We start from the raw sequence: 12,895 nt of genomic DNA, 5'->3' as shown, positions 1-12,895 counted from the left end.
CAGTGTAATTGTCAAACAACATGTGAAAAAAGCAGAGGGTCTCTTTTTGTAAAAGTCCACCAGGTTTAAAGAGGAAAGACAAAGCTGCTGTAAGTTAAAGAATCCCCACAACAGAAATGATTGATCCATTTATTTTAGTCAAGACAATAAGAACCAGATCAGGGCAGAAGTTTCAGATAAAATTCAGTCTGAAGAGGAGAAACAAAGAGAAAAAAAATGTTGCCTGAGGTCAATCAGAGGAGGGAGTGGGGTTAGGGAAACAGCTGAGGCCATCTAGTGTTTAAAACAGGTAAATACATGAAGAACTATTAAGTGGGTTCTTTGCACAGCTCCGCTACTTCCTGTAAGTAAGGCAGCTCTTTTGTTTCCTGTCTTTTTTCTACTGGAATAACTGATTAATCCTGGTGAGCCTGACCTCAGTAACCATGGCAACACTCTGGATTAATCAGTTCATCTAGTAATGAAAGGCAGGAAACAAAAGAGCTGCATTAAGTTCAGGAACTAGTGGAGTTGTGCATAGAGCCCATTCATACACTGCAAAAACTATCTATAAATAAGTAAAAATTTCTTAAATTAAGTGTATTCACCCTTAATTTGTGTAGGTACATGAGATAGATATGGAATGAGTAATTTTACTCTTAAAATAAGAAAATTAGATAATATGCACTTGAAATAAGACAATGCAATTGTGTTTTCTTATTTTAAGTGTAAATTGTCTTGTTCCATTGGCAAAATGTCTCTTTTACCTCCTCAATCCAAGAACAAATGCACTTATTTTAAGAAAAAATGACTTACCGGTATCTAGATTCAGATTTTTTGCAGTGTAGGATTTCCTCCAAACACATTATTAAATTTATATCTATTCCTCCTTTGCAAATTAGTGGCTCAGAAGGGTTAGTGGTTTTCATTAAAGGTGAAACCCATATAAGACTTTTTTTCTGCTCTTAAATGTGAGGGATTCCTCTAGCAAATATTTAACTCTCCTGATTAACATTGATGATGTTAAAAGTGCTTCACCACCACTTTGTTTTCTCTATCTTCTCTCCTACCATTTTCTGGCTCTATTTCTTTCTCTCTAGTCCCCTCATCGTCCTATCTGCACCTCTAAAACTAAAGGAAAAGGTCAAAGCCTCCCCCAAACATATGTATATTGTGTTGTAATGTCACATTTCCACCACTAGCTGGCAGCAAAACGTTGGTTTAGAGGCACATGCATCCATTATTCCTCCTCCTGGTGATAGAAGGAGCAGCAGCTTCATAAACTCCACATATTCTCAGTTTTAACAGCCCTGGATGTTCAGGGGGTCATTAAATAGACAAATACAGAGAGGTCAACTTATTCATGGAGAAATACTTCAAAATGAGCTGACCTGTTTGTGAGATTTGTATGTTGAAAATGAAAAAGAATAAAAGCTTTATTTTTACTATTTAATACATTCAAGAGATCAGATAACTGAGCCACCTTTAAATTAGCCACTCAGTTTATTAGAACAAGATTGATGGAGTGAGTCAGCTGACATCCGAGCTCTCAAAGCAAAGATTTCAAGTAAAACTTTTAGCAAAAAAATACGTCAGGCCCAAATAGCAGTGGAGGATCCATGGTGCTGTGGGCTTATTTCTAATCCTCAGACAACTCTGATGTGCATGACATCGTAAACTCTTTTGAATGCAGATAAATTTTGTACACATAAAGCAGACAATAGGTCATCACTGAGCAGGAACATGACCTGTGGTCTTATCATGTGGGCCTTTTAACAGCTGCGATCAGACTGAGAACATGTAAACGTTTACATCTCCAAAAAAAAGGAGTGGTCACTTTTTAAACTATGTTATGAGAAATGTTATCTGGAGCATTCAAGCTGTTGGAGGTTTTGGTGCAACAATATAATTGCTGGATGTTTTTCAGAAACAGAAACCCAAACTGAAACAAAGAGAATCACCAACCGAAATGCAACAACAAAACATGATCCACACACCTGCTCTTAGCATCATTCTTTAGTTTAGCACCATGCCTCCATCTGAAACAGGAAACAAATGCTGACCTCAGAGCCAATAACTGAATACGACCGAAAGGGTCCGACAGCTCTCAGCAGAGAGGGAGACTTTAATCAGTTCTGAAAATAAAAACTTTACTACCGTATGGATTAAAGCTGCAAATGATGCAGTTAATCACAGATGAGTGAATTTTTCATACCATGAAGCAGCTGCAGGATTCCATCATATACAGAAACATGATGCCTTATAAACTGTTCAGCATGTAATTAACACTCCTTATAGATATCTACAGAAACACTAAAGAGGCCGACTGTAGCAATATACACACATGGATGTCCTGCATAAGAAAAGGCTAGGAACATTGAGATAAAAGAGAAACTTCAATTGATCAGCTGCCTGACTGGGTGTAAACTCTAAAGCCAGCCTGTTTCAGAGCTGAGGGCCACAACAGAAGGAGCTTCTGTGGCCCCTGGTTATTAGTCTTGGTTTGGCTTCTTTAATCTTTAATAATCTATGTTCCCACCCTCACCTATAGTCATGAGATCTGGGTAATGACCGAAGGGACAAGATCACGAATACAAACAGTCCAAATGAGTTTCCTTCCCAGAGTGGCTGGGTGCATCCTTCGAGATCGGGTGAGGAGCTCAGTTACCCGGGAGGATGTCCTATAGGGAGGAGGCCTCGCGGGAGGCCCAGGACACGCTGGAGGGACTATTGTCTAGGCATTTCTCCTTAGACTGCTGCTTCCACGACCCGGCCCTGGATAAGCAGAAGAAAATGGATGGATGGATGGATGGATGGATGGATGGATGGATGGATGGATGGATGGATGGATGGATGGATGGATGGATGGATGGATGGATGGATCCATCACACCCATACCCAATGTTAACGAGGCAAATAAAGCATGTGATTCCCTTGTAAATCTGTGACTAAGGGTGACTTGATACTTGGGAATGTAAAAGAATATTAACATGGTGATGCTGACAGATTCCCAAAGAAAGGGACGGTCACCAACCTTGGTTTGTTGAGCAGCTCAGTACTGCACCCAGAACTAAATAGAAGAAAAACATCTTTAAATGAGATAAATAGTAAATTATTTTTTACATAGGACAGTTTTAGAGATTGAATATAGGAAATTAGAATAATCATTATTAATAAATAAAACAATACAACATCTAGCTAAAAGCTCAAGCAAACTTCTTCTGGATCAAATAAAAGCATCAGAACCTGCGTCTGATTAAGCCAGTGTTTAGGAGAAAGTGATGCCACAAATAAAACAGAAAAACAAAGATGGAAGGCGCTCAGGGAGTGGGGGTAGAGCTAACCTGGTCTGGAGGGTAAAGCTGGCCACTGTGACTCTCTAAGGATTGAAATCCACTTTAACTATAAGCTTTATAAAAAAAAAGGAGAGTTTTCAGGGTTGCATTAAAATTAGACAGAGTGTCTGCTTAATAAGGCCTATGAATGGTATATTCTTGACTTTCTGTTAATTACAGAAACTTCTACATAAACCAAAGTTGGTTTCAAACAGTGTTTTATCTGTTTGAGGTCCTTACCTTCCTTGACAGATAAAGTCTTTAAACGACTGCTCTAAACTTCAGGATTATTGTGACGAAGGGATCAGCTTTTGTTTGTTTAGAACCGGTCCAGCAGTCACTTCACTGTTTTGAAGGAGAGCATTTTAAGAAAGCTGTGAGTCAACTTTGACCCACAGAGACCAAACAAACCTGTTCATCTGGATGACATCGTGATGTCAGGAGGAGCGTGAAAAACACACTCAGTCTGCAGATATTATTCTGTAGGATAGGTTAGATGGTGGATCTTCCTTTGAAGAGCTGCTCCTTAATGTTCCAACATTCATCACATTTTATTTTCTCCATTAAAACCATCACAGGTTTGAAAAATCACTATAGAAATGTGGTTTTAAAGGAAAAGTCCGGTCAGCAAGGAATAATCAATGGATCATTATTTATACCTAAAACTAATACATTCGCAGTGAATTTAAATTGCGGACCATTATAATCCAGTCTTTTTTTTAATGGCAGATATCAATATCAGATCCGGACATCGGCATAAAACAGTGAGTTGTTTTAACAAAAACTCCAAAAGCAATGTGGAAAAATAATATCAGAAAACTCCAAGATCGTAAACAAATCTAAATGCCCTGATAAGGAAACACTTCAGAGTCTGGCTAATGGCTGACTGATGATTGAAGATGTGAGCTGCTGTTGATCAGCTCGATCAGACTGGAAGAATGTCATCTGTTGCCTGCAGGGTCAGACATTATTCAGACCTATGTGGAGTCTCTGGAAAAAGAGGCCTTTGACTTCGAAAACAGGGTTTTAATATAGAGGAACCCCAGGGGTTCCAAGGACGTCCTCGAAGGCTCGTCCCTTAAACATGACCTGGAAGAACATCAGCTTACAGCCTGAAAACGCAGGTTTTTACCGGTTTAGTGTTCTTGTAGAGTGTAAGGCACTCTAAAGATCTGAATCTTTAAAAATGAACTGATAAAAGTGTTCATATTTTTATGCATCTGGATTTCAGTTGCTGATAAAATAATGATGGTTGTTCCTCAGGAGGTGAAGATTGGTTCTGGGTCCCATTGGGCTCAGATAGTGAATCTGTTCTTAATGCAGTGCTAATAATTCCCTAGGTTTTTTTTGGAACATAAACACATTAGACCTTCAGCTGGCCGAGTTCTGTTCTCCACAGACAGCCTCAGGTTCATCTGCAGCTGTGTGTCCATGTGGAAGCTGAGGGCAGGTATGTGTTGGACCATGTGGAAGAACTTGGGTTCTTCTTCATCTGAATCATCAGCTTAAAACTCAGAACCACAGAGTCCAGTGAAATTCCAGTGAATTGCAGAGGTTTCTCACAGATGACTAAAGAATGTGATGGTTGTTCCACTCCAGCAGAAACAGGAGCTTTTGGTTGGTAAACTCAGACCCCGTTTAAGCAACTCTTCAGTTTTTGGGGGGAAACTGAAGAGTTTCTACTGTTGGTTTAACCATAAATGCATCTTCCCTATAAATTGCTTCTACAATCCCAAGGTTTAGAAACATTAAAGTCTCAGTTTCCATAAAGGCAGCAGAATTGTCTGTTAAAGTGGAGCCGAGGCAGTATGACCTAATGATGGTGTCTTTATAAGCGGGGACAGTTTTTACCCATTAAAATTTCTGGTCTGATCCTTCTGACTGAAAATGCTTTGAATCCTCTTTATTGGTACTGATTAATAAAGAGTCTGCAGTCTGGATCCATTGTCCTCTCTTCATCCAAAACTCAGATTGGATCATTAATCAAAGACAGATCAACAAACTGATCAGCTATCATATGACATCGATCAATGGAGATGCTTCTGGTCCTGATGTCCTCTGGTTGGTCCTGGACTGAGCTGTCCCTGCTGAGGAGACAGAATACAGAAGATGTTAGAGCTTAGGGCTTTGGAAAGACTTCATTTTATCGAGTGTCACATTTTAAGGCTAGGTTTAAAACTTTCCTTTTTGATAAAGCTTATAGTTAGAGTGACTCAGCTATATCTATAGTTGTGCTGCTATAGGCTTAGGCTGCTGGAGGACATAGGGACCCATTTTTCACCATTCTGCTTCATTCTATCTCTATTTTCAAATTATGCAGTAGCTTCATCTGATCTGTTCCTGTTTGGCTGTGACTCCATCCTGGAGAGAAATATCAGCTGTGCTGCTGCCACCAACACCTTTGTTTATAGACGACAGAGTCAGGCCTGTTTTTTTGGTGTCAATGACTTTTTTTGGACTAAAATGGGACGAAATCAGACTGATTAAACACAGTTCAATTTAGAACAACTATTTCTGGACTAAATCAACTATGATGGACCCAAAAACCAAAGTCTAAATGTCTGGCATAGGTCACTGAAAACCCTCAAAACCTATTTTTCGCCTTCAGCAGTTTCCTGATTTGTATACATTTTTTAAAACATTTTTTCAAATCTGTACCATCTAATACTCCAACTATGAACAAAGAAACCTTTGACAATAAGTTGGACTTTTTTAACTCTCAGGACGTATAAATCCTTTGTGACTGAACATCCATACTCTCCACAGTCTCTCATTGTGGGACGTTTCAATGTCAGACTCAGGTCTCCGGTTCTTAGTGGGTCGTTATTCATCTTGGTTTTGTTTCTTCTCCTGTAGAAATCATGCTGTTCTCCAGGTTGATCAGAACCATTCTTATACACATGGGCAATCCTGCTCTCTTTGTCCAACCAAATCACTTCAGCATCTCCTGGCAGCCCAGGCGTTGTTATGAATGGCAGCTGAACATACTCCGCCCCCTCCTTCACCACCACCTGATGGACTGAGAGAACGACAAAAGAAGATGAGGCAAGGTGAGGAATCAGAGCCTGGATCCTTTGGTTTTGTCATCTTTAGTTTATCTGCTGCCGAACCAAACTCCATGACAGACTCTCTGACCTTTGACGTGGAGATGGATCTGTTTCTCCATCAGGATGCTTCCCTCCCTGCTGTAGACGCTGCAGCTGTAGGTCCAGCTGTCTCCATCTGTGGGGTGTCTCAGAGTCAGACTGAGGTCTCCGGTTCTCAGTGGGTCTTTATTCATCTTGGTTCTGGTTCTGTAGAGGCAGTACTGTTCTTCAAGCTGATCAGATCCATTCTCATACACATGGACCTTGGTGTTGCTTCCGTCTATCCACTCCACTCTAGCGTCTGCAGGCAGTAATGGTCTGGTCTTACAGGGCAGCAGGATAGACTCCTCCTTTGAATCCACCACCACCCTGTATTCTGAGAGGAGAAAAAAGGACAGACAGAAGCTCTGATGGTCACATACATGTCTCTGTCTCATGTTGGTGTTCCCACGCTCTAATTATCATTCATCTTATTCACCAGCTCCAGGTGCTTTATACAGGACTCAGCCCAGCTATGGGGGACAGATCATTATTCTCAATTTTTCATGTTAGTTTTTTATGTTTGTTTGTTGTTCCATGTCCTGACTCTTGGGTGCCCGCGTGTCGAGAGGGTGTTAGTGTTTGTCTCCTGTCTCATGTTCGTGTCCCAGCTCTGCTCCACATAGCCCTCTGGTTTTAGCTCGGAGTGCGGGGGAACTCCCTTTAAATTCCCATAATCCTGGCTTCTAGGAGGAGTACTGTTTAAAGTTCTGCAATTATCCTGGTGCCATGTCTTGTCTCTGTCCCTCTCCACCACTGGGCCTGCCTATTTCCATCTGAGCTAGCTGCTGGACTCATTGGAACTCTGAACCTGCTTTCACGCTCTGCGAATTACTGGAGCCATGGATCTGTCTGTTCCTGTTTGTTTTGGAACCCCTGGTTCAGGCTACGGACTCCTGGATCTCAGAATGGTCCTGTTCTGAACTGTTTCCCTGACCTGGATCGGTCCTCTGCTTGTCCACTGGGTTTGCTTCATTAGGGACACTCTGGATGGCTCAGCGCCGCATCTCGTTGGCAGTACATTGGCTGGATCCTGCCTCTCCCAAGAGGATGAACTGAACTGTTAAACCAGGTGAGTGACTCACACCAATAATCATCTTCTGTCAGATTATTGTGGTCCCTTACCTGTGTTTCTCCCTGAACCAGAGTGCCAGTGATGGATTGTGCCCTGCGCCACTCGCAGTCGCTGCATGTCCCCTGATTCACAGCTCTGCGTTCCGTTTCTATTTTGTGTTATCATTTAACAGGTTTATTGTCATTAAACATTTTGAAACTTCCCACTGTCTGACTCGCCTGAATACTGGGCCCATTGGTCCTGTTTTATGATAGAAAGGATTCATACGCTCAGAAAGAAAGCGGGTAATTCAGGCATACTTAAGACCAGCTGTAAAGATATACTACAATTATTCAAACTTTTTTGATTGCAATATAAGAAACAACAAAGTACTAAAACTCAGCTAAATACATTAAAGCATCACTTTATTTGTTTGGATTACATCATCAACCTGATGTAAAAATAAAAATTAATCACATATAGCCTTAAATGATAGTAAGACATCTGCTTTTTCTCATCATAGTAGCTTCATCTGGTCTTTTCCTGTTTGGCTGTGACTCCATCCTGGAGAAAAATATTAATTGAGCTGCTGTGATCAACAACTTCAACCATGGATAATGGAATCTGACCTGTGTTTCAGAGTTTAGTCCTGTTTCTCTACTAGAAGTAGCCATAGGATCGTCTTTGTCTGTGACTAACTCTGTTCTCTTTTAATCTCTTTGACCTCAAACCTGGGTAAGAGATCATCTGCTTAAAGGTTTATTTTTCAGATCTAATTTAGTGTTATTTTTTCTAACATAGAAACTGTTTATTGAACGGTGCTCCTATGTTCCTATTATATGTCTGCTTCCGCCAAACTGATATCTACCTGCTCCACATGCTCATCCAGGAGGAACAAATGTTGTAAAGTCAATGACTGGATGTAATCCACTGGTTTTCCATAGTTAGAACATTTCTAACCAGTCTGGCTGTATGACTCCATTGAATGATCTCTGTAAACTGACCTGTGAAGACATTTGATGTGATTTTCTGTGATTTTAACAAACTGAAGTTAATTAAGTTAGTTTCTTTGTGTCCTCAACCAGACGAAGATATATGGATCTACTGAGATCCAGCAAAAGGTTCTTCAGAAATAAAGAGATGAACTATAGAGCCTAAGATCCTGATGGAGACGATTAAGGTAAAGACAGAACATCAGGCTATGATCATGAGTATTATGGGTAATGTAGTTTTTCAGACTCACCGGACAAGTAATAGTGCCGAAAATGATATAAGAGAAGTGCAATTGAACTTAGACCAAGGAAAACCAGCAGAGCTACAGCCCAGGATGCAAAAAGATCTGTGGAGACAAAAGAAGAAAAATGGATGGATAGATGGATGTATGAATGAATGAATATGCTGATGAAGATTCTCAGTCATCCAGGTCATAGTCATTCTGTAAAAGTTAAAAAAAAAATTCACTGGACTTGGTTTCCAAGATTTGAAGACGTTTCACTACCTCGCTATTTTTTTCGCTATTTTTTTTTACTTTTACGGAATGAATGAATAATTGAATGAATGAATGGACAGATGCTAAATAATTTCTCTTCTGCTTCCAGATCTTGATGTTTCAGAAGAACGGTCTCATTAACTGACCTGGTGGATTCAATATTTTCAGATGCTATAATCTGATCTGATTAGTGGAAATGATTCCATCCATCTGGATTAATTCAAGTTTCTTCTGAAAACTCCCCTTGACTGATGTTCTCAGAAACCCTGATATTATTGACAGGTTGCAGACATAACTGCGGTCCAACCACACACAGCCGACTAGATCCAGGAAAACAGCACAGGGAGGGAACAGCAGGGTCACCTGGGCAACTGGAATTAAATGCATGTTCCCAACAGGAACATGCATTTAATTCATATTAACCATAAAATATTAAACTTTTTTCTAAAGGCTATCATAAAGGTCCCAATGACACTGTGCGCTACACTAACTACAGTAGATGAATCAGATCAGTAACATTATGGCACATTAAAAATGTCATTTTATCGAACCAATCCATAATAAATAGAACACCTGAAACTCTTTAATTCTAATTTAATTTAAAGGTTTCCACGACATTGTAAATTCGATACCATGAGAACTTGGTCAGTTTTTGAGGTCTAAACTGGTACCAGCTCGGTTCTGTCCCACATTATCCTCTCAACTCTAATCTGAGATGTTTATCTGTCACATCAAGAACCAGGAAGCTGATGGAGGGTCTGACCCAAACGTAAACAGACTCACCTGGAGGAGGAGGAGCTACATCTAGCTGGACGGTGTGGACAAGTTTTTCTTTAGCTATTCTGCACTGGTACGTTCCTCTGTCATCAGTCCTCACGTTCTTCAGAACCAGAGAAACGTCTCCATCTGTAATCTTTCTCTCCTGCAGAGCTACTCCGTTCTTAAAGTAACAACGCTGGCTTTGTGGATCAATCCGATCATGTTTGTACACCAGGATATATTCTGAGCCCAGATCCACTCTGCTCCACTCCACGGCTATGATGCTCCTGTTCCCATGAGCTCTACATGGCAGAATGATGTTCTTTCCAAGTTCAGCTGTGATTTTGATGGTTCTCTGATCTGCAGTAGAGAAAACAACACAGAGCAGAAAGATACAAGAGGTCAAAGTGGACCGCTCTGCTTCCTGACCAAAGCTAGGTCAATGTGAAAACGACACATCAGCAAAAACTGAAACCTTTAGAGGATCTTAACTGACTAAAATATCCCTGAGGTCAACACATTGCCTCTCATCCCTGCAGCTCATCCAATTCTGCATTTTGACCAATAGAAAAGTTCAATAAACTGCAGAAAATTATAGCCAGTAAAACAAAGCAGAAGGTTAAAAAAAGGGGTCTCCCTCTTCTTTTGCATATTCTCTGCACTTATTCTCATTTTACAGCTCCGGGGTTCAAAACTGCAGCATTAAATCCGAATCAGAAATACTTTAATGATCCCAGAGGGACATTATCTTCGCTACACGCTCCAGATATACAAACTACATAATACACACGTTCATCATCTAAAGAAATAAAATACAACACAAAGACATATATATATATATATATATATATATATATATATATATATATATATATATATATATATATATATATATATATATATATATACATATATATATGTGTATATATATATATATATATATATATATATATATATATATATATATATATATATATTTTCTTTTTTTTTAAAGATCTAAAAAAACAAAAAAGAAAACAAATGAATCGTAGCTATTGATCATAAAAACAACTTTCCACAATAAAGATAAAAATATAAATACATACATATGTGACTATATATATTTTTTTTTTAAACAGATCTACAATGAATCGTAGCGATTGATCATAAAAGTTCCATTAATCAATTAATTTGACAGAATGTATCATATGCAATATTATATAAACCACTTTATATAGCATAAAGTTTTACTCTAAATATATATTTTATTGATACTGAGTGGATATCAATATTTAATTGATCATTCTTAAGTTGATTAATTTCCCTCTGAAATTGATAAAGCATTTTTGAACTGAACTGGTTTGAATGATGCATATAATTGTTATAATAACATTGAAAGTAGGACAAAATATGAGAATCCAGGACGCTTTATGTTATATTTACCTCCTTTGAAGAGTAAAACAATAATAATTTCTAAAGATGTCACTCTTGTAAAGAGTAAAAAATTTTGGAAAAAAGAAAAGACTAAAGAAACAGAAGCGTGAGGTTCAGGTTTCATTTATTAAGGATTTATAGATTTAGACAGTTTCTCATCAGGTGGCCAGCAGAGAGACAGGGTTTGTTTTTCAGGAAGGTTACGCGTGCCACTCGCAATATGGCGGCGGGATCGTGGTAAATGGTTGTTATCGACAGAATAAAGTCATTTTAAGGCAAACATTCTTCCTGTCTGTAAATAACTGTGAACAGTTGACCTGTCTGAGTCTCACCTGTAGAAGCAGCCTGGAAGAAGCAGGCGGCAGACAGCAGAGCCCACAATGAAGCAGTCAGTAAGGGATTCATTTCCGCTTTGAGCCGATCTGTTTCTCTGAAGCTTCATTCAAACATCCACAACAGAGAAAACATAAAGAAAAATCATTAAAGTTGAATTAAAACCTCCGAGCTGAATCGGATCAGACCCAAAGGAGCGGATCTGTGTTTCACTGCGAGCTTCAGCAGAATAAGAGCTGAAAAAGGTGGAGCTCCTCTGAGTCTGTTTCTATTTTTACACCATCAGCTGAAGGGAAACTGGAAATAGACTGATTTGAAATCCTGACATCTGATGCAGGTAATGTGAACACACCTATAAACCACAGAGGATAAGAGAGAATAAGGACAGAGGTGGATAATTACTGATTACATTAAGTCAGTTACTTCAATAACATTTTGAAAATAATAAATACATAAAACATTAGGAGTACTTCTACTGTTCCATAGTTTTGATTTTTACTTGAGTAATATTCTTGTTAAGTCTCGCTTCTCCTGCTTGAGTAAAATCTCTGACTTTTCTCTGTAATTTGAACTAATATCAGATAAACATCCAGTAAACAGGAGAGGTGTCAAATGTTTCCATGTTTATTCCTCCAGTAGTAGAAATCCTACTTTCTAAAAACACCTTTTTGTAAGTTTGAGAGTCAACTTAAGCTTTTTAGTCTAGTTTAAAACTACTTAAAGCATTAAAGTTAAAGTAATGCAGGAAAAAATGTTAAATAGATGCTTTAAACCTCATGCTGGTTACTGCTCTACCCTAATTAAGGAACATTTTTCTACAATTCTGTATCATATCTGCATTATACTTGTTTTTCCTAGTTTAATAACTAATGGTAACTTTGCATCAACTTAAAAAAACTATTTATTTCTGTATGTGGCCAACAACGTGTTCCAGATAAAGAAATTGTCCAGATGAAGCAAATTATTTTGATGGTTTTTATTTGTTCTTAATGCCAACAGGCCGTAAAGAAAGTGCTTAAATGAAACCAAAGTGTCAGATTTGGTAGAAGCTTTGAGTTTTACTGATTTTATAAAGTCTCACAAGCAACTGAGGCAAAAATCCATGAAAAATATTGAACAAAACAAAATCCAATAAAAGTCAGAGGAGCAAGAGACGAGGAAGCAAGAAAACAACAAGAAACCAGCACTGAGTGAAGGCTCTGCTGCTCTTTAAATCCCAGCGCTGATGAGGCTGATGAGATCCATCTGGTAGACTAACCAGGTTCACCACAAAGATCCTCTCCTGAGGAGATGCAGAACTCACACACAGGAACCCTGACACCAAGAGTCTACTTTAAAAATTTGTTTACTGTGTGAAAAGCTACTAAAACTTTCTTCACCCTGTGTGTAAAAATGACAGTAGACAATA

General features: G+C 38.9%; 1 protein-coding gene across 2 annotated transcripts; it reads right to left on the bottom strand.

Moving 5' to 3' along the window:
• Positions 1-3,840: 3,840 nt before the first annotated feature.
• Positions 3,841-11,761, bottom strand: LOC119798627. 2 transcript variants are annotated; one of them, XM_038308181.1, is made up of 6 exons: positions 11,487-11,761; positions 9,766-10,101; positions 8,737-8,832; positions 6,450-6,776; positions 6,004-6,333; positions 3,841-5,398 (listed from the first exon to the last, which is right to left on the bottom strand). In XM_038308181.1, exons 1-6 carry the CDS (start codon positions 11,557-11,559, stop codon positions 5,328-5,330), a joined length of 1,233 nt encoding a protein of 410 aa, XP_038164109.1. In that variant the 5' UTR covers positions 11,560-11,761; the 3' UTR covers positions 3,841-5,327. The 2 variants fall into 2 exon arrangements, with proteins under 2 accessions (XP_038164109.1, XP_038164108.1); XM_038308180.1 differs by having other exon boundaries at positions 3,841-5,401; positions 11,487-11,759.
• Positions 11,762-12,895: the final 1,134 nt, after the last annotated feature.

The sequence above is a fragment of the Cyprinodon tularosa genome, unplaced genomic scaffold (assembly GCF_016077235.1).
Source record: "Cyprinodon tularosa strain WSP-4 unplaced genomic scaffold, ASM1607723v1 ctg631, whole genome shotgun sequence".
In the NCBI taxonomy this organism is placed as follows: Eukaryota; Metazoa; Chordata; class Actinopteri; order Cyprinodontiformes; family Cyprinodontidae; genus Cyprinodon; species Cyprinodon tularosa.
The sequence above is the reverse complement of the archived record's forward strand: the minus strand, read 5'-3'. Positions and strand labels throughout refer to the sequence as shown.

Excerpts from the sequence above, each read along its gene's own strand:
- LOC119798627 (XM_038308180.1), bottom strand. The coding sequence starts at position 11,559 with ATGAATCCCTTACTGACTGCTTCATTGTGGGCTCTGCTGTCTGCCGCC. Across the intron at positions 8,833-9,765 it reads TGTAGCTCCTCCTCCTCCAG|ATCTTTTTGCATCCTGGGCT; the intron begins GTGAGTCTGTTT and ends TTGTCTCCACAG. Across the intron at positions 5,402-6,003 it reads AGTCCAACTTATTGTCAAAG|CAGGGACAGCTCAGTCCAGG; the intron begins GTTTCTTTGTTC and ends CTGTCTCCTCAG.